This window comes from Pteronotus mesoamericanus, unplaced genomic scaffold (genome assembly GCF_021234165.1).
Source record: "Pteronotus mesoamericanus isolate MK-2021 breed Mesoamerican mustached bat unplaced genomic scaffold, CSHL_Meso_final contig_116, whole genome shotgun sequence".
In the NCBI taxonomy this organism is placed as follows: domain Eukaryota; kingdom Metazoa; phylum Chordata; class Mammalia; order Chiroptera; family Mormoopidae; genus Pteronotus; species Pteronotus mesoamericanus.
In genome coordinates, this window is record NW_026555027.1 from 7,038,804 (window position 1) to 7,059,540 (window position 20,737).

Consider the following 20,737-nt stretch of genomic DNA (forward strand, 5'->3'; position numbering starts at 1 on the left):
AATTTTTTGATTTTAAGCTTTATTCTTACACTAAAGATCTTGGTTTCAAATAAAAATAAAACAAATATGATTATTTTCCACCTTTCCTATTTACCTCTCACTAGAAATATAAATATAATTTTCAAAAATAATAACAATATTTTTATAAATAAATATTTTTTAGAAAAGAATTGTACTATTTTTAAAAATAATGTAAGTGAATTTTAACAATTTAAGTTGTATTTATCTTTAAAATACATTTGTCATAGATTTATGGTTAATATTATAAAGTTACTTTAAATAATTTTCCGTGTTTGGTTATCTCAACAACTTGTTATACATTTAGATTCATTTGCTTCAGAGTATTTCCCATTTTTAACATTAAATTTTTAATTGAATATTTCAAAACATTAAACATACACATGATTTTAAAGTTGAAACTATCTAACAAGATATATTCAAGTAAGTCTTCTTTACATCTATGTCCCCTCTATTATTTCTCCTAGAGGCAAACTGTTTTATTAGTTTTTAGTTTACCTTTCCAATATAGCTTTTCACAATTATAAGTAGATGCATACATACATTCCTCTATTTTTCTTAGGAAACAAACGGTATATATACTGTCCTTACCTTCCTTTTTTCACTTAACAATATACCCCAGAGATGACTCCACTTAGAGATCATCCTCATTCTTTTTTGTGTCTGTATGTTGCTTCATTCAGTGTCTGCACCATAATTTATGTAATTATCCCCTATTGACAAATATTAACCTTCTTATTTGTTTCATGTCTTTGACTTATTGAAGAAACCAGGTGAGTTATCCACAGAAAATCCCACATTCTGAATTTGTTTCTTCAGAGGATCATTTAACTTGTGCCTCTATTGCCATTTTTGGTTGCTTCCAAGGTTTTGCCAGCCTAAGAAATTCTTCAGATAGTAACTTTGTGCATAAGGCATTCTTTTGCCACTCCATCATTGGGAGTAGAAAATGTTATTAATATGATAATTATCCTGCATGGGGGAAGGTGTATTAATTTTAAAATGCTCAGAAAGACTGATCAAGAAGGTGAGGGGCAGGGGTTGAGAGGGCAAAAATCACCAAAGTAAGACATGCACAAGGGATGTCACTACGAAACTAGTAATCCAAGGTCACCTTGACCAATCTTAATTCCCGAATGATGTGAAGCTGAGCATTAGTCCTGGGAGGAGAGTCCTATTTCTGGTTTTCTCTTATTCTCATAGTCCTTTGACAGCTAACCCAAAGCATGGGGTGTTTATCATGCTCTACTTTGATGGGACCTAGACTACAATTTTTACCCTCCTAACACTTGTAAGCTTTCAAAAGAGTGTCTCATCATCTCAGGCTTTCATCTGTTCTCTAGAATTGTCCCCATTGGAAAAGCAGCCCTCAGCACCAGACTGCCTTCTAGCCACAGTTTTCTTCTGGATTTTAACCCTGTAATTGTTCACATTAGCTTCTAACAACTTTGAGATTCTTTTTTCACAAACGGCCTTTTTAGTTATCCTCAGAGAAAAAATGATTTGTCCAAATAATCTAGTCCTAGTATAGGAATGTCCACTTTTTTCTTCTTTTTTGAAATTAGATTACTTTGTTTTATCATTTTTTTAAAAGAAGAAGACGTGTTTATTATTTCTGTTACTGTTTTTTAATCTGTTTTCTATTTCATTAATATCTTTACATTTTCCCCTTAGAAGAAACTTGAATTTATTCCTTGGATGCTCAAATGATTTAGTCTCAATATTTACAGCTCATAAGTTTTATTAGAATATGTTGCATGTTGACCATTCTGGGTCCATTTCCTCAGGCCTCAGTGTATCACCTCAATATGTAGTAATATGTACTCTTCAATTACAGGAAATGTTCTTGAATTATTGCTTTAAATACATATTTGGACTTACAGTTTGGTTTTCCTCTTAAAGGACTCTAATTATACATGTGTTTTACCATCTTTTCCTGTCATCTATATATTTTTCCACCAATCCTTTTTATCTCTAGTTGTCTGATTTTCTACACATGCTTGCTTATGGGTTTTATTCCCACATAATGCTTTCCATTGTGTGTATTTGCTGATATATTCCTTTTAATTTAATTTTAATTTTATAACTACATTTTTTATATTTTATCTTAAATTATGCCATTTCATTGTTTCACTGGTTCATGTTTTTAGCCATTTTATTTGTGAACTTTATTTCTGAATTATGTTGTTTCAAAGTGTTAAATTATTTTCAAATACTAAATATTAGTTTTTATATGATTTGCAGATAATCTTTAAAATAACTTCTGATTGTTAAAACACTATTTGATCCATATTCATCTTTCACCTTGTAATAAAGTTGTGGAAGATTAAATCTTTTTTCCTTTTGTTCCATTTTAAAATGAGATAGGGTTCTTTATTAATTGGGAGAAGCTTCTTGTAGGAGAGGATAAAAAACATTTCTGGCTTTTCCCCTTGATATTACCACTAAAAGAACTCAAAATTTAGCCTATTTCTCAAAGCTCTACCTGCTTTGGGAGGGTTCCCACCTTTACTTATGTGTTTCCTAGATCACTATGTTACTTGCCTTCTGAGGCGCTAACCTCACCTTTTCATGATACATTTTTCTTTTATAACATTATATAAGATGGAATTCCTCTAGGGCATCCATGCTGCCTGAGCCTTCTCTCTTGTTATTGTTAGCGTTCTCTCTGGCTACCTTGATTTCTAAATCTAGCAGTTTCCCTCAGGGTGGGTATCTGTTCTTTGAAAAGGAGTCTTTTCTGAATACCTCCAGTATTTCTGAGGCCTTAGATCGCCACTGAACTGTGTGATCACTACCAATTACAGCCATTGTACTCCTCCTCAGCTCAGAGTTCATGCAGGACTATTTACAGGTTGTGATTGTTCGTAGAGGCATTTTCTCATTCTACTCCGCTGTCGCCCCTGGTCTTGTTGCTGTCAGCAGTTTGTCCATACCTACCCAAGAGTTTCTGGGGATTTCTATCACCCAGTTTTGTTGAAGGTGTCATACATGTGCTTTTCTTTTTTTCATTTAGTTTGTTCTGTTTTAATTTCAGTAGAATTTTGGAACCATTAAAAATTTTGTTATTAATATGTCTCCACCATGACCATGGGTATACCAGCCGTGCAATTTTTAAAATAAATGTAACTCTAATCTAAAATGAAATTCATTTACCTTTTCTTTCAAAGCTTAGAATTCTAGAAAAGTAATCTGCACTCTGTTCTCATTGTTCAGCATTAACAATTTCCCTTAATAGAAGCAACAAGACATAATAACTATAACAAAGGGGAAAGGAACAATTAACATGAAAAAACAGGTCAGAAAAAATATTTTCAAGTTCAATGGAGAAATCACTTACTTCTGTCATTTTTGGTGCAGTACCTTAAAAAACAGGTGAGCTATGGCTACTCTGAGGGGAAGGGAATCCAAGCAGACAATTATCAGGGATGATCAGGTGTCTAGGAGGCAATGGCTTTAATTATCCCCCAATGCTGAACAACTTTCCATCACTTCTCTCTCACAAAGCATCACTACCATCAAAATTAAGATATTCATCATACGGAGGAATTTTACATTGGCTAGGGCAAAGGTCAGATGTTTGGCACTTGATTTTCTAACTCTGAGATGGACTTTTCACACACCTAGATTGCTCCACGAAGGGCCAACACATCACCACATGCTTATTTGCTTGACAGATGGGCCAATAACAAGCCAATTATGAAGATGATGCAAAAGACTGGTATTCCTCAAAGGGTAAATCCCATCAAAGAGAGGACAAAACTGGCATGTTTATCATAGTGGAATCAACTGCTCCCAGATTTCCTTCACTCGAGAATGATACTGGGTGGGCTGGGAGGGCATGGATATCCCTTTACTTTTAGATACAGACAACCCCCAACACTGTAGACATCATCTGTGGGCCAAGAGGTGAGCTCCCTGCAACCCTGCTCCGCTCCCTAAGCTCTGCGGGGTGGGAGGCACCGTGGTGCTGGCGGGCAGTGTCAATGACAGGCCACATGAATACGTGCGGCAAGACAGTGTTGACTTCCAGAGAGAACTCAAATTGGGCCAGAAGAATTTGGAATGGTGCAAGAATGTGAAATAACTGCACTTGGAGTATCTATATTTGTACCGTATTGTATTAGTATTGATTAAAGGAAAAAAAAACAACAACCTGAGGTTGATAAAATATTTTGGGGAAAAACCCGAAGGCTTCATTGGAGCCATGAGTGTCACAATGCGAGCTGAGCCATCGTGGGGCATGAATGAAGAGCAGAAACGGGCAGCGCAGGCCCGGCCTCTTCTCACCTGACACAAAGAGTCGGGCGCTGTTGCTCTGCCTCGTCTCCCCGGTGTACCTGTGTCGCGTGATGCAGCGGTAGTTATACAATCCATCTTCGTTCTGTACATCTTTAATATACAAGGCTCCCGTGGATGTGATGAGAAATCTAGATCCTGAAACAGGGCAACAAAAGCAACCCAGTCACATAAACAAAGTCACTGAAGCACTGCTTTCACATGAAGACACCTCAGGATGGCTAATAATAGACGTGCGTGTTCATGTAAGGATCCAGCCAATTTTAAATTTTCAGTGGCCTCATTAGGAGTTTTTAGTATGTTGTTACATAATAAATATATACTTAGAAAATTGAATGCCATAAATTTTTTTAGGTCTATGTCATGTATTTACATTGCATCAACAGAGTGGGCATATAATCGGTATGTAACAAATTTAGCAAATTTTCTTTGATCATCACTTTTCTCTTAGCATGTGACAGATTATTTCTTTTGCAAATTTTTACCTCATATAAGTATAAACTTTGCCTCAGTTTAAAGTGTTTCAGTAAATGCACAAAAATAAAGCAATAAAGTATTCCACAAACTTCTCAGAAAAGGCAATCTGATTTCCCCATAACAATAATGAACACTTACTGCTGCATTTTAAGACAGAGATCAATTCCTCTCATAATCAGTGTTTTACAGTACTTTGCTATTTTGGTTGTTATTGGATAATAAAATTCTAAAGGTTTCATGCTATTTCTTAATTACAACTCCAATAATTAACAAGAACTATTGTTATTGTCATATTCAGTCATATTCCTTCTTATCGGCATGGGACACAGTGTTCTCTTACATGTGACCTGTGATTTTCGTAACCACAGAGAGCGTCATTCTCTTTAATCTGACCTTTTCTCCTTCTTTCCTTTTGCTTCACACCTAGCTCTTCCAGCCTAGCTCCCTGACTCGCCTGCCTTCCTCTCCCTTGCACATCCACTCCCTTAATCATTAAGCCCTTGGGAAAAGCAGGTTGTGATCTGTGCCAAACACTCTCAGGGACAAAGCCTGGGATCCGCTGAACGCAGAGGAAGATAACATCCAGCTTCGGTTGTGTTTGAGCTCCAGACCCAGGAAGCAGAATGACCCCACGACAGAACAACGGTCCCATGGCTGGCATGAGGACTGGAGGCAATGGTCAACCATCCTGCGCTCTAGTACAGACCATGACCCTAATGACGATTAAAACTCTTTTTCTCACCACGACGAATGATTTCCCCACTATAGAGCCCATCCCCTGAAAGCCATTGGGAGCCAGGTCTTTTGGCATGAGCTCGCCGGCATGACGCCATTTCCTTAAAAGTAAACCATTTCTTTCTTGGCTGCTGACTCCTGTTCGCATTTGATTGGGATTTAATGTGTGCAGGTGAACAAACCCTTCTAGTTCAGCAACAATTTCTGCTTGTATAACTCTAGTTGTACAGCAATGGTCAACATTCAGCCATAAATACCAGCGTTGCGTTAAGAAGGATGAGGATGATTTGTTTCTTTTGAAAGTGTAACTAATATTTACTGTACAGTTATAATTTGATGATAAACCAAAACACAGCAAAAGAATGAACCTCAAAGTGAGCTGTTGCCCCTACACAGTGGGTTCCTCAGTACACATTCTGCCACTGTTAGACTCTTTTCTGTGGAATATTTCTGCATCTGATACAATTTTAATTGAAAGAGAATGTGATTTTGTCTCTTTGGGAAAAGACTAACATGCCAGCAATTCATCGTCTTTCATTGTTTGTTTTCCCTAGGTTCATTTGAAACATCCTTGGGCTTATTTTAACCAGAATTTACCAGGGATCTTGACTTCGTTGATTTTAGGTCTCAAATATTTACATTGTGAACACAAATCCTGCAGTCCTTGGTTATTTCTTGTAAAGACTATACCTTATTCATAGATCAGTTGCTCAAATAAAATAAAAAGGGCTTATGATTTCTTACGTAAGAGCAACGTGAAAGGAATTGGAAAAGAAAAAATCATAAGACAAATACTGATCTAGCATGAGCTTTTCAAAAGAACACAAATTAAACATTGTATCAAGTATGTTTAAGCAATAAATTCACTTTTTAAACAATTCTGTATAGTTGTTTATTTTAAAATATGTTATAAATACACTAAATATAAGAATAGCTGGAAAAGCTAATGCTATATATACATTGCAGATATTTTCGCCTTACCCTCCACACAAAAGAAAGCAACTAAAAATACCTCTTACCAGTTGTCATATGTCATCACACACCAAGCACTTCTTACCAGTATATATTATGTATAACTGAAAAATTTTCCCTTTCAATATATTTTACATACTTACATAATGCTTTAATAACCAGATCCTTTAAGGTACAGAGTGACAGAAAAGAAGGACAAAACATATTATGCATGTGATTTCTGTCACCTTTCTAAGATGGAGTATTTTCATTAGAATTGACAAGCCATCGGCGGTGGCAAACGTGAGTGGAAGGCACTCTGCGGACCGTGGCGCAGAAGTGCCGCGAGAGGCGCAGGACGCGGGAGCGGTGCGCGTTTATTAACCCGCCGGTTCCTGCGAGGGCCCTGTTCTCCAGGCGCATTTAATTTCATTACTCACGTTGCTTCTGTAATAGCTAACGTTTTTAAAAACTCACTTAGCACGCAAATAAGACTCCCTGGAGACGTGTTGTTTGAGAAAAACATGAACCTTGTCTGTCTGAAACATTTTCTGAGACAATCGCATGAAGGGAGAAGACGTTGACTGAGTTATTGTACCTAATTCAAACTATGTCTGTCTAGCCCCTCACTCTCCCTGAAACCCTTCTCAAAAGTGATCAACATATTAAAACAAGAAATTAGGGTGAAAAATAGAAGCCTTTGGTTAGGGGAGGGCCACAAAGGCCCAGGGTCCTTGGGTAAAGTTGGAATTCCCGAGATCCATGAAACCTTCAGGGGACCATGAGGACACAGCAAAGCAGCTTGGCTCCATGGTGACCAGGAATACTTGTCACTGCACCCAGCTTCCTGCTTTACATCATAAAGGTTTTTGTATCATTTGAATTAAATGATCTCTTAAATGGGACTGACGAATGTGCTTTCATTAAAATAGAAAAATATTAAGATATAAAATATTGATTTAACATTAATACTAATAAACTGTACCCATGCACTCTGTCTCTCCATTACACACACACACACACACACACACACCCCTTTACTACTCAGAACCGTCGGACAACGTATAACTGTGCAAACCCAAAATTGTACAGGTAATTTTATTTCCCTCAGAGAACTATTATCACTTCAGATGAGAACATTTTTAAATTATAGCACATACTTTGTGTCATGTTAAACACATTGCCCATCCATCACCTGAACAACAGTGAGTGATTTGTGGGTTCAGGGTCATCACTGGGGACATTGATTACTGAGCTACCCTGCTCGGTTATTAGAGGAATGGCTTCTCAGCCTACCCTAAATGGTCCCCAGGTGTTCAAGTCCCTGGGTCTGCCTTTCACGGTTGGCCTACCCCCTCTTTCACTCCCAAGCTAGTTGCCATTGTTTCTGTCTGCTGTCAAAATCGCTGTCAACATACCCATGATGCAACGCATTCGGGATGCTGAGAGGTAGAAAGTAGACAGACCGAAGAAGCTGTCAGAACTTTACATAAACTGAGAGTAAATGGATTATGAGTAAACACTGAAGTGGTTCTCCAATGTTAGTTGACAGGAGTTTGTATGTTAGAGCCACTGAAATTAACCCCCAGCTTAGTACCAGTTCAGCCAGTCTGGCTAAGCTCAGCCCAGGGACTTTGGGGGTATGCCTATCTAGAAACATAAAATGACCAAAGAAAATGGGACATTGGCACAGTTAGGAATGTTGGGTGCCCTCAAGGTTAAAGTCTACAGCCACTTCCCTCAGGCTGTGGCAGGACCACGTCAGGGAGGGCTCCGTGAGCTGTGGCTCCTGAGGTTCGGAATCTTTGCTCAGTGAGGGGCTGTGGGGAGAGGCGCCACACAGGCATTATTTTCACATCCTTTCTGCAGTAGAAAGGGATATTCCCAGAAACTCGGGGACTTCCTCCATAAGTATGATCCCATCGTTTGAATGAAAATATTACCTGGTATTGAGTTGTGACACTTCTTTACATAGTTTGGGTGTTAACCCCTTGTCAGAGCTGTTGTTTGCCAATATCTTCTCCCATTGGGTTGGTTGCCTTTTTTGTTTTGTTGGTGGTTTTTATGCTCTGCAGAAGCTTTCTAGTTTGATATAGTCCCTTTTGTTTATTTTTGCCTTTACTTCCCTTGCCTTTGCAAATTCGTAATATCTTCTCTAAGACCAAGGTCCACAAGTTTAGCGCCTATGTTTTCTTCTATGTAATTTATTGTTTCAAATCTTATATTTATATCTTTGATCCATTTTGAATTAACTTTTGTGCATGGGGACAAACTGTAATCTAGTTTCCTTCTTTTGCATGTGGTTTTCCAATTTTCCCAGCACCATTTATTAAAGAGGCTTTCTTTTTTCCCTTGTATGTTTTTTACTCTTTTGTTAAAAATTATTTGCCTAAATACATGTGGGTTTACAGGCTCTTAATTCTGTTCCATTGGTTTGTGTGTCTTTTTCTGCTGATGCCATGTTATTTTGATGATCGTTACTTTGAAGTATAATTTGAAGTGGGGGAGTGTAATATGTCCAGCTTCATTCTTTTTTTCTCAGGATTATTTTGGCTCTTCAGGGTCTTTTGCGGTTTCACACAAATCTGACGATTTTTTGTTCTAGCTTTTAAAAATATCATTGGGATTTTGATGATGATTTCATTGAATTGGTATATTGCTTTGGGAAATATGTACACTTGAAACCTACGTAATCTTATTAACCAACAGCACTCCAATAAATTTAATAATAAAAAAAGAATACCCCATCATATTTGTCAGTATCCAAACATCAGATATGTAATCCGAAGTTTTCTGAATTAAATCATTCCTCATCCCTCATAGTTCATCCAACAGAAGGTCCTCCTGTTCTTTCTACTAAAATATATCCTGATCACCCACTTCCCCCTCTCTCCAGTGCACCACCGAGGGCCAAGGATCCAGCCTCCCTACATCCCCTCTCCTCTCCTGCTTCTCTCAACCCATCCTCCACTCAACATCCATGGTCTTTTAACACAGTGAATTGTTTAGAACATTTAGTGTCAAACAGAGATGCTACACCAAATCATTCATGGTGGACTATGCGATTCAGGCTTTGACCAGAGCTCTGCGAGCTGTTCCTTTACTCTCTCCCTCTTCCTCTGTGCCCCGCTGCACTGTCTCTTTAATTACTTTACCTGGAAGGCCCTGAACCCAGATCCCTACCTGGCTGGCTCCTTCCCATTATTCTGGCCTCAGTGCCTAAGTCAATTGTCCAGTGATGTCGGTCGACACTAACCACATTCATGGTCATGCTCAGTGTACTTGATTTGATACATCGATGTGAAGTTATCTTCTGTGTGTTGGAGTGGTTTCATATTTCTCTCCTGCACCTGAAATATCAGGAACTTGATTTGTCTTGTTCAACTTTTCTCCTCCATCACACAGAAAAGTGCTGGGCTAGGCCATCCGAAAATAGTTAAAGAGGTGGGTGGATAAAACAGTCTATCATCGCTCACATTCAGAAGGTCTCTTCTTAAGTTTGGGTAAAAAGAAAGCAAACTAAAATACCTCTTTTTAGGTTTCAACATGAACTTCCTCATGTATAATACATAAAGAGACTAATTTCCTCTCTTGGGGTGACTATAATATATTCTTACATAAAACTGAGCATATTTAAAGATTTTGGTGTTAATTATTCTCCCACTAGGTTCTCTGTCCTTTTCCTGTACAGCCAGGCTGTTTGACCTTCAATAGGGACAATACTATTTTCAGGGAGATTTTTAAAAGGATATTTGATTTTTCACTTAGTCAAAAATATATCGTAGGGTTTTTATTTGCTATTGCAATCTGAACTGAGTTAATAGTAATTAAAACAACAAATGGTTCTTCTAATTAGATGCCAAATGGTAGTACAACTCCATGGATCTTTCATCAGCTGTGCCTGCCGCCTCCGACAGCCGGCCATGCTGTGTAATGAAGCTGAGCTTCTCCTGAGCAGTTTTCATAACAGTTTCTGAAACATTAGAGGAACACAAGGTTCAAATCTAAGTTCTAAGTACGTAACACTAGAAATGAATTTCAGAATGGTTATCTTACATGTTTTAGTTTGAAAGTTAAAGTAGCATTAACTAAAATAAAAATGAAAATAGAAAAAATACGTAATCTATGCTAACTTTAAAGTGACCAGTTTCTCTTAATTCAGATGTGGATTGGAACGAAATTTATCAGCAACTCAGTTTGGTTCTGAGTTACGTCCATTCTGTGATGTGATGAGTGGGTGTCAGGCGATGTTTAGGCGCAGGCCTAAGGAAACTAGGCCCTTCTTGAGCGATTGAGTGACCTGGTAAAAATGGCTGCTGAAAGACAGTTACATCAAAACCTGTGTTGAAGAGAGAAAAAGAAGTAGTTTCTTAAGATAAGATGTCTAAACTGGTGTTATAGGTTGAATTTGGTTCCCTACAAAATTTGTAAGTTGACTACTAACCCTCGGTACATCAGCATGTGATCTTATTTCTATATATGGTCATTGCAGATGTAATGAGTTAAGACGAGGTCATACTGGAGAAGGGTGAGCCCCTAAGCTAATCCAATGTGATGGTTTTCCTTGTAAAGAGCAGAAATTTGTACACAGAGGCACCTGGGCCTTAATACTAATCCTAATCAGTGCCAGTAGATACCGCATGCTTAACATGAGCCATCAGTGCTCTACACATCACATGCTTTGGCCCATTTCATTCTCACAATGTCCCCAGAAGCCAGGTACTGTCATTAGTCCCATCTTTACAGATAAAAACGTGAGAAGAGAGGGTAAGTGACTGTGTCCTCATCACTAGAAGTAGCCCAGCCAGCACGATGCCCTGGGGTTGCGGCTGGGAGCTCAGACCCTCACCCACTGAGCCCCTGGCTCTGGGTCAGGGCCGGAGTGTGAGATAGCAAGGCCAGGCCGGGTGGGGGACAGTGGGGTGGGACAGCAGCGATGAACACGGAAATACACTCAAACTGAAGAACCAACGGACTTGGCTGGGGAGGAGAGTCCCCGCAGCACGGGGTCCGCGGGCCCCATGGGACTGACGGCGCGGACGGAGCAGGGAAGTGGGGCCGGGGTGCGCGCCTCTGTTTTAGGAAAGACAGGACTTCAGCCCTGCCCAGGCTGGGCCACCTATAGTAGGAGATTAAAGACAAGCTGTAGGCAGAGTTGTGGGGGCTCGGCATGTCAGGAGCCCTTTATGGGGATGGGTGCCAGGAATCCCCAGGGAGGAGAGAGGGCAGAGGGCCAGCAAAAGACAAAACAAGATGGGATAGAAAGCAGAAAGGTGTGAAATTATGAAAGTGGAGGAAGGAGAATGTCCAAAAAAGAATGTGCAAAAATCTCAGCTCTGCGCTTTCCTACCATTGTAACCTGGAATAGAAATAAAAACTAAAAGAGTCTCAGTTTCCTCTTCTGTACAGAATTCTGTACAGGTTCTGTACAATGGGGCAATATTACCTTCTTGGGGAAACTGTGGTGTTAAATGAGAATGTCCATGTAAGTGCCTGCCAGTGAAAGACACTCTAGGATGTTTATAATGTGCAATAAATAATGATGATAAAACATCTCACTTGCTAGATCAATAAACATAGTAAATACCTACCCAGACAACTTGTAATACATAAAATGAACTCAAAGAACATTATATATTATTGCCAAATGACATAATAGAATACCTGGATGGATGGAGAGGCATATAAAATTCCAGGATTAGGCAACTCAATATTGCAAAGATGTCTACTTGCCACAAATGAAATTAATTGCATGTTACTTGATTCCTGAACAGAATTTATTTAGACTTGGCCAAGTCAATGCAGATTAAACAAGATGCTAGTTTCATCCAGGAGATTAAAAATAATTCAAATACATATTTAAGCCCTGGCTGGGTAGCTCATTTGGTTAGAGCATCATCCCAATACGCCAAGGTTGCATATTCCATTCCCAGTCAAGACATACACAAGAAGCAACCAATGAATGTATCAACAAGTGGAACAACAAACCAATGTTTCTCTAAAATCAATCAATAAATTTTGTTTTTAAAATGCGTATTTAATAATACATAGTCTTGGCCAGGGCGTGGGCACAAGAGCACTTATGTGTTAAGTGTAAATTTGTGAAGCCATTTGTTTTTTTGCGCAATCTGCTAGCATATTCCACACATAAGAAATGAATATATTTCGATCCAATGTGCCCCCTTCACAGACTCGACCCTAAGGAAATACTTATACACATGCACACATCACTGTACGTGCAGGAAATGCACTGCAGCATTGTTTAAAAAATTAAAAATTGGAAACAAACCTACCTGCCAGTCCAAGGGTGATTTATATAAATGGGTACATTAGGGTGCATCCACACCATGCAGCCAGAGTTAGGTAACTGTATATGTACCTCGTGGAGCGATCTCTAAGGCGTCGCATAAAGTAACTACAGGACAGTATACAACATTATGTGTAAAAGACAAGGAATGTGTGTATGTGCGTATAAATTTGGGTATGTACATGAACAGAGAGGAAGGTGTCATCAGACATCTACCAAAATGTTAGCTGTAGTTACTTCTGAAGCCATGAGTAGATCAGGGGAAGGGGAGGGAGAATTCTGTTCATTTCACGGGCTCCTGGGTCTGGATCTCTTAAAAGGAGGCTCTATTAGTGAACTGCTTGTGCAGCTGAAGCTTATTTGGAAGAATGCTTCGGTGGGCGGTGAGCATATGGGCACGGCAGGCGGCGCAGCGGGGGCAGGTGGGAAACCTAGGGAAATATTTATGTTGGGAGTAAATGTGTCAAAATGGCCTTTTGTTTTGCTTGCTGTTCAATCTGATCACTTCTATGCATGCTTAAAAATGGGAGGGAGGGCTTTCAATATGCACCTTGGTCTTTGTCATCCTTCCTCTCCAAACTCCTAACCCCAAAATCCAATGCATCATGGATCGGTTCCCGCGATCATCCTGAACTGCCTCGCCAACACACAATTCATACCTAACTGCATACTGTCTGGTTGGCTTGCATGCGCTGGCCCTGCCTTCCCCAAGAGACAACGGCCTCTCTGGGGACAAAGTGATTCCTGTCCACCTTAATTACCTGCTCTTTCTGTATGTCCCCCTCCCCCACAGTGCTGCATTAAATGCTTGTTTAGATCTTGTTGACAGATGTATTCTGAATTTTCCCCCCAAATTGGCTCAGTATAATAAGGCATCCTATCGTTGGGGCCTGTTATATTTATCAAGTATCATCAAAGTATCCAAGGATCAAGAGGCCTCTGCCCGAACCTTGAGCAGCCTGGAAGAGGTCACTTGACCAGACAGGGTACATGACCTCTGCACCCAAATCAGCGAGCAATCCAGGGCTGGGGTTGATAAGGAGCAATTTGGTAGCTATATGTTTAGATTCTCTCAAAGCAATCACACTTAGACGTGTCTCTTATGTAAATAAAATTCTCTCAGTGAAATTCTCCTGCAGTTTAATGAGGCCCAATTACACACTGCTAATTTAAGCCCGCACACTGCGTTCCGACTGTACACCTAATTACCCTACTTAGGCTGCTAATGATCAGATCTTCGCTCTCGAGCAGATATTCGAGTCTGCCATTAATCTTTCCTCTAGTTAGATTTCTAGTTATTTAAAAGAGCAAATCCTTAGAAAAAAGAAAATTATGTTTTTAAATAAATTATGTTAAGGACTTAATAATAAAGAGCCACAGAACTTTATAAAACTTAAATTAAATTTATTCATTTACATGATGAACAAGACAGTTTCGCCCCTGACCTCTAGGACCCAATATTTTAATCTGGGAAAAAGACAAACACAGTAAGTAGACAAAGAAAACAATCACTAGCTATGAACTATGCTCTTAAGGGAATTAAGACAGGGAGGTTGAACTAGATAAAGAGGGGCTATTTAGACAGGGGTCACAAGTGTAAGGGTTTCTGTGGAGGGTGTATTTCAGATGAGGCACAGAGGATGTTTGAAACAGTAGGGCTGAGAACAAAAATGTAGAGAAAGCATGTGCAGAAGTCCTGAGGTGGTTCAAGGGACTGAAATAAGGCACATTTAAAAAATAGACTTGACTGTTACAGAACTGGCCCGAATGCTGGAGTGGGGCAGAGGATGCGGTCAGAGAGGAAGAAGAGGTGAGTTACACATTCTTCCTTGAAGACAGGGAGAGGAAGGGAGGGTGAGACCACTCAGCAGGACAGTGTAACAAGAGGGTGGCAGGTCATCTGCATGCAAAACCTCCCGTGTTGCTCTAGACAAATCTGGACTCATAGAAGGCCAGGCCAGGAGCAAAGGGGATGACCCTGGGGTGACCTTGATGGAGGATCCCTGTGCATTAGACCATAGAAGCCATGAACAGTAAAAAGGGGTTCTGGAAGGTCAAGGGGTCCGTGCCAGGACAGTGGTGGACAATTTTCAGATTGTGAGGCAAGAGGTAGACTCAAGAGAGGGAGGGGTCAAATTGCGGTGGTTTCAGGGAATGCAGCTGAGAGCTGAGTGGGGAAGACCTGAAAGGCCAAGGACAGATGACCCGCCCTGCCCTGGAGGAAAGCCGGCCCGCCCAGCAGTGAGGCGCCACGGCAGGGACCCTGGGGAGAAAAGGCTCAGTTTCCCAGCAAGAGGTCGCTCAGGTTTGTACTGGATCGCTCCGTGAGAGGATGTTCTGGCCTCTTGATGACCTATGTTCTTCCATCTTGTCCTTCCTGGTCCTCTCCTTTTTCCTCTGCCCCTCCCCTTCCTTCCCTTTTAAATTTAATTACAAACCACACACACAGACATACAAAGCTCCTCTGTGTACCCATTGCTCAGAATCAATCACTGTTAACACTTAACTTATTTTAATAAAAGAAAGAAAACTGTACAGAAGAAGGTAAATTTCTCCCTTTGATCCCTGCCCTATCCTATCTTTTTCTTCTAAAAAAGCCTCTCATCAGGAAGTAAGCGGTTGTCTCCCCGCACTACAGGTTTTGTTCTGTCAAACACATACATGCATGTATGAACTATATACATCATATGCTATACTTTTTTTCTTTTTTCAAATGTACATGAATAGCTTATTATTGAGCATGGAAAAACTTGCTTTTTCTGCCCAACATTATGTTTCTTTAGGCTCTGTCCATGTCGACACAGAGACCCCCAGTGCATCCTTTCTAAAGGGAACACGCTCTTATGTTGTATAACCCGTCATAACCACTGCAATGGACCTCGGCCAAGGTATGGACATTTTTCTTTTTGTTCGGTTCTGTAGCCCCAGCACCTAGAACAGTGCAAGACGCACATATACTAGGTGCTCATTAAATATCCGTCCAATGAATGAATAAATTCACTTATTCCACTTTAAGGTCGATGTCAATAGTCCACTATTTCAAAAAAAACAACTCTCATCAGGCAAACTCAGACAAGGTTTCCTCGGCAGGCATGTGAGAGTCTCACTGACAAATACCTGGATATGTAATCACTGGGTTGACAGGGGCTGTGTTTCCAGTTTTCCTGGGTCCCTTCAGGGCCACGTGACTACGGAAAGGCGTACTTGGGACACCGTGGGTCGCTGCTGTGGCCCAGCTGGGCGGTGCTCACGAGACCTCGGGACACGGGGTGGGGGTGTGTGTGCGGGGTTTTCAGAGCCTGTTTATTCCCAACTGCACCCTGAATAATGCTTTGTTTTTCCTTCAAAAGCATTATAGCCATTTAAAAAAAAGATAAACCTCTGTCAGAAAGAAGAGGTGGAGTCAGTCCAAGTAATAAAATGACCCTCAATGTGAAATAGTTGGGTAAATGATCCACGGCCAGGGCAGCGGTCCTTCCGGTTGCTGCCGTAATCACTGGCAACCTCAGCCTCTGCTTCAAAGCGCCTGGCCCAGGGTGTCCATGGTAACAGGAGGCCCGGGCTGGATCCCACCGCCCCGTGAGCGCCCTGCACAAACGCTGACGCACAGCGCTGTGAAGGCAACGCGGGCTCACGAATCCCACCCCGCGCCACCCGCGCCGTGGTAGCCTGCGGACCTTAACACAGTGCTTTATTCTTTTTTTGCCGCGGGTCACCTCCCAGGCAAATGTAAATGAAATAAAGCCTTTAAAAGGGAATAAACACTTGAATAAACATACGTGTTCTTTTGTTGTTTTTTTTTTTTAATTGCAATGTAATGCTCAATGGGCTTTTTAACCTCCTTGGAAAAATTAGAAGGAAAACTCTTAGAGGACCCTAGGTCTCTCCGCAGACTATCAGAATCTGAGCCTTGAAGCTGAAGGTACGAGGCTGTTCTTGACACCTACTGTGACCACGACTGAGTGCTCTGTGCTGCAGACGGCCTGGCGTTTATTTCAGAAGCTGGCTCTGCCCTGTCCCTGCGTGGAGAGCACCGGGTGCCCCTAGTGGTGTGTCTGAAGCACTGCAGCTTGGCCTGCACTCGCCGGGGAGCACAGGACTGAATGCCCGCGAGGTGTAGGAAACGCAGGGTGGAAAGTGCTCTCAGAAATGACGTAAGTGGGTTCCTGTGCATTTTGCAGTCCCTTAATGCTTCCTCATTAACAACAGACAATTTTTGTTTTATTTATCTATAGCCAATTCCTATGTTTACTCCTGCTTAGGCTCTGCTAGAAACTGGTGAGCAGCAAAATTCTATTTTTCAGTGGGTACCCTGTCAAATGCCTATTTAATATAATATGTGAGCACTTATTATTTTCAGTTGTCCATGTATTCTTATTAATTTAAATTGCATTTTGTTATACAACCATCTAATGAATCTTCTTTTAGAATATTGAGATAAAATTCTTCCTTGGATTGACTTTTGGTCATTTCTGTCAGGGAAATGTGTTATGTTATTTGGAATCTTAGTTTCCCACTTTTTTCAAATACTTTATTATGGCCAATAAGTTAAATATTATTTGGGGCAACTCTGATTTCTGACGATATAAAAATTACTGACTATGAAAAACTGGTATTTCTTGGTATTTGAAACTTAGAATGCTGGATAAATATAATAAACATCCATTTAAGTGAACAGCAGAGTTCTTAGGTAAGGAAAATCCTTAGGGATCTATCAATGAAGAGGGAACTCAACCCTCTAGGACAAGATCCCATGGATGAGATAGGTACTGTAGGACATTTGCTTTCCTCCTCAGCAATCAGAACAGAGAAGAGACAGCTTTAGTCCTCTGCAAGTTGAGGAAGCTTCTGCAGAATGATGCAACCTTGCTAAATAAGTGGACTGAAAAAAAATTTTTAGCTGACCTTGCCTGTCCCGGCCGGAGCCTTGGGTAGGAAACATGTCTCCGTCTCACTGTGGCTCCAGCCTTGCTCAGGTTTGGGGTTTGGACTCAGACGACCTCCAGGGTCTAGGAAGCCTCAGGATAAGAAATTAACAAGTGGGAATCCAGTTTCCAAGAACAATGACAGAAGCAAAGGCAAGTCTTCCCTGAAGGACTGAGCCACCAGGAATGTTTGCAGGTTAAGTCTAACTCCTCCTTCCAAAGCTGGGCTGCCAACCCCAAACTGCTGTACACATCAGAGATCAATTTACCATAAGAATCAGAAGAAACAACGGATACCTCAGGAAATGGAGTGGCTGTACATAGATTACTCAATAAATATTTTTGAAATGTTTGCAGAAATATAAAATTGAATCAAGAATAAGAGAAAGAAAAAAGATGTCAAAAAACCCCCCCCAAACAACACAACAAAACCCAGATATGTTAAACAATGAAATAGAATGCCTAGAAGTAAAAAACAATATAATTTTTGATAAAAATATTTAGCTTCATCACAGTTGGGGAGATGAGTGCACCGTGAAATAAATCTAAAGAAATTACCCAGAATATTGCCTACAGAGAAAAATAAATAGAGGTATGAAAGAGAGATGAACACTTGGAAGAGGGATGGGGATCTATACAGATAATTACAATTCCAGAAAGAGAAAATAGGGGAAAAAATGCAGACAAGCAATGGCTGGAGAAAGCAATCTGAAATTTTCCCAGCATTGATAAGAAATCAGTTTGCCAAAAGGATCATGATAATGATGACTAGTATGGTAGATCTAAAAATACGACGTGCCTAGGACAGCACAGTCGTCTTTCAGGTCGGGGGGATGTCAAAGGAAGCAGGGCGTTCAGCACGAGGCAGGTCAGTGACACACTCTCTGTACCTGAAGGGAAGCAGTCTCTTTAGCACCTTGTGAAACTGACCCACAAATTCCACTCCACTCTCGTCTCGACCTTGCAAGGCACCTACTTGCTGCCTGAGAAGCCAGACCATGTGCTTTGTGGTTTACAAAGGAGTTTTAAGATCATTACTTTATTATTCAATCTTCATAGCAAAACTATGGGAATAAAGGCCACTTGAACACCCCACCCCCAATCCACCACTAATGAGTCAGGCTGTGTTCTTTGAAAATATTTGATAAAAACATAAACATTGTCAACTTTATATTTTGAGAAATGTGTCCAATCTTACTAAAATCTGCTAGACTGCATTCCCATGCAAATGACCTACTGGCGTATGATTGTATAAATTCACCATCTACAGTAAGTGAGTCTTGCTTTTTAAAAATGTTTCCTACATTTTCTTCCCACATTTTGCCATGTAGTTGTTTACAAATCCATGTAGAACATGTTCATTTTATATTGGCTTATATATGCAATTTCCCCAGTAATGTAGTGTAGAATGTAACCATTCAGAAATCCATGAAGTACAACATGGTAAATTTGCTCTTTCTTTCAATCTAATTCAACATGTGTTTAATAAAAGTAGCACATTCCTTTATAAAGGATCAATAAAAATTCCTTGGGTTTTAAGATAATTTGCTCTTTTCTTGAAAGAGAGGCAAAAGGGTTTTCTCCAACATCCATTTTACTCATTTTGATATTTTCTGATAAATTATTCTCAGGTCAGGCTGAGAAAACTTCAACGTGTCATTTGAGCAAGGATATAATGAAGTCATTATAAATGTCTAGCACTGAAGCCACATTTCTTTCATTTCTCGATATTAAATTTTAATTAGAGAATATCTTTTAAATAACCAGCATTTTGTGGAGAAAAATAGCATAAATGAGGATATTAAGGAAAAAGCTAATGTTATAAAAAAGACATCTAATTCACAGACACTACTTTTTTCTGGCCCATTCTAAAGACAGTCCACTAAGTATAACAAATACCACAAAGGATTACACAAAACCAATGTTGAATCTCATCATAGAGCTCTTAGCATTAATACTTTCCAGGTACATTAACAAAATTTTTTGTTAAATTTTCCAAATCATTTTAACCATATGAACCAGTGGACAATGATGTTACCATCAAAACTGTAGTTGAAGTACAGCAGATACCTGGATTACGACAACATGAATCTTCACTTCTTTATCTCTCTTTCTTATTCCCCTCATTTTCTCTGTGGTTAGTCTACGTATCCTCACCGAACCTTCTGTAGACTTCTCAAACCTCATCCTAGAACAGTGACTAAAGAAAAGGAAATCCTGCATATTTCCCCCTCCATGTTTCCTGAACTTGTAATTATGTGAATACTATTTTTCAAATGTCTGCAAGTGATAAATAGATATATATATATATTTATTGAGATTCTAAAAATAATTTATTATCCTAGTGTGAGTAAAAGAGAATCAACATTTAATAAGTATATATAACATTTGATAAGTATATGCAAACAGCTATCAGACAGCCCTCAGGTGACCAGGTCAGAGGTTTGTCTATAGGCCATGCCATTTCTAAAATACAGTGTTTTAAAATAGGTACAGAACAAGAGTGGATTAGAAAATAATGCTCCTGTACAGAACAAACTAGCAAATATTATCTAAGAAATTATCCCAATAAAACTGAGAGAGTCACGATTGCATGAATTTATTTTACGTATCCTCCAGAGTCACAAATAAGGACAGAACACACGTTTTTATAATACCCCCATTCCAGGATGGAGCATAGTTATGTGTGGGTCACTCCAAACACTGAGCTCCCTCCCGGGGCTCCCACGGCCCCCTGTGAGAGGCAGCTGAAGAGGCACTTCACCGAAGGACCCCACAGCAACATCACAGCCGCTGCAGCCTCGGAAGCAACGGTTAGGACTCAGTGGGATTCTAAAACATGTGACAGGGGTGAAAAGACCAAGCACATCCACACCGGGCCCTGCCAGAAGCTTTAGTTCTTGGGATGCTATCAGTCACAGGTGAGCCACCAGGTCAAGGTTTAATCATGAATAACATTTTTAAAATACAAGATTCAAAAGGTAATAAAGCCTAACATCAAAAGCCAGCATTAGACGGGGCCATG

The 20,737-nt window shown here is 40.0% G+C and overlaps 1 protein-coding gene across 1 annotated transcript in view; it reads right to left on the reverse strand.

The window, feature by feature from the left end:
• The window catches only part of DSCAM (DS cell adhesion molecule), a 524,904-nt gene that overhangs the window by 217,470 nt on the left and 286,697 nt on the right, over positions 1–20,737 (reverse strand). The window contains exon 4 of the mRNA XM_054578507.1: positions 4,309–4,455. Within this exon, the coding sequence (XP_054434482.1) occupies positions 4,309–4,455 (147 nt within the window). The remainder of the gene's footprint in view (positions 1–4,308; positions 4,456–20,737) is intronic.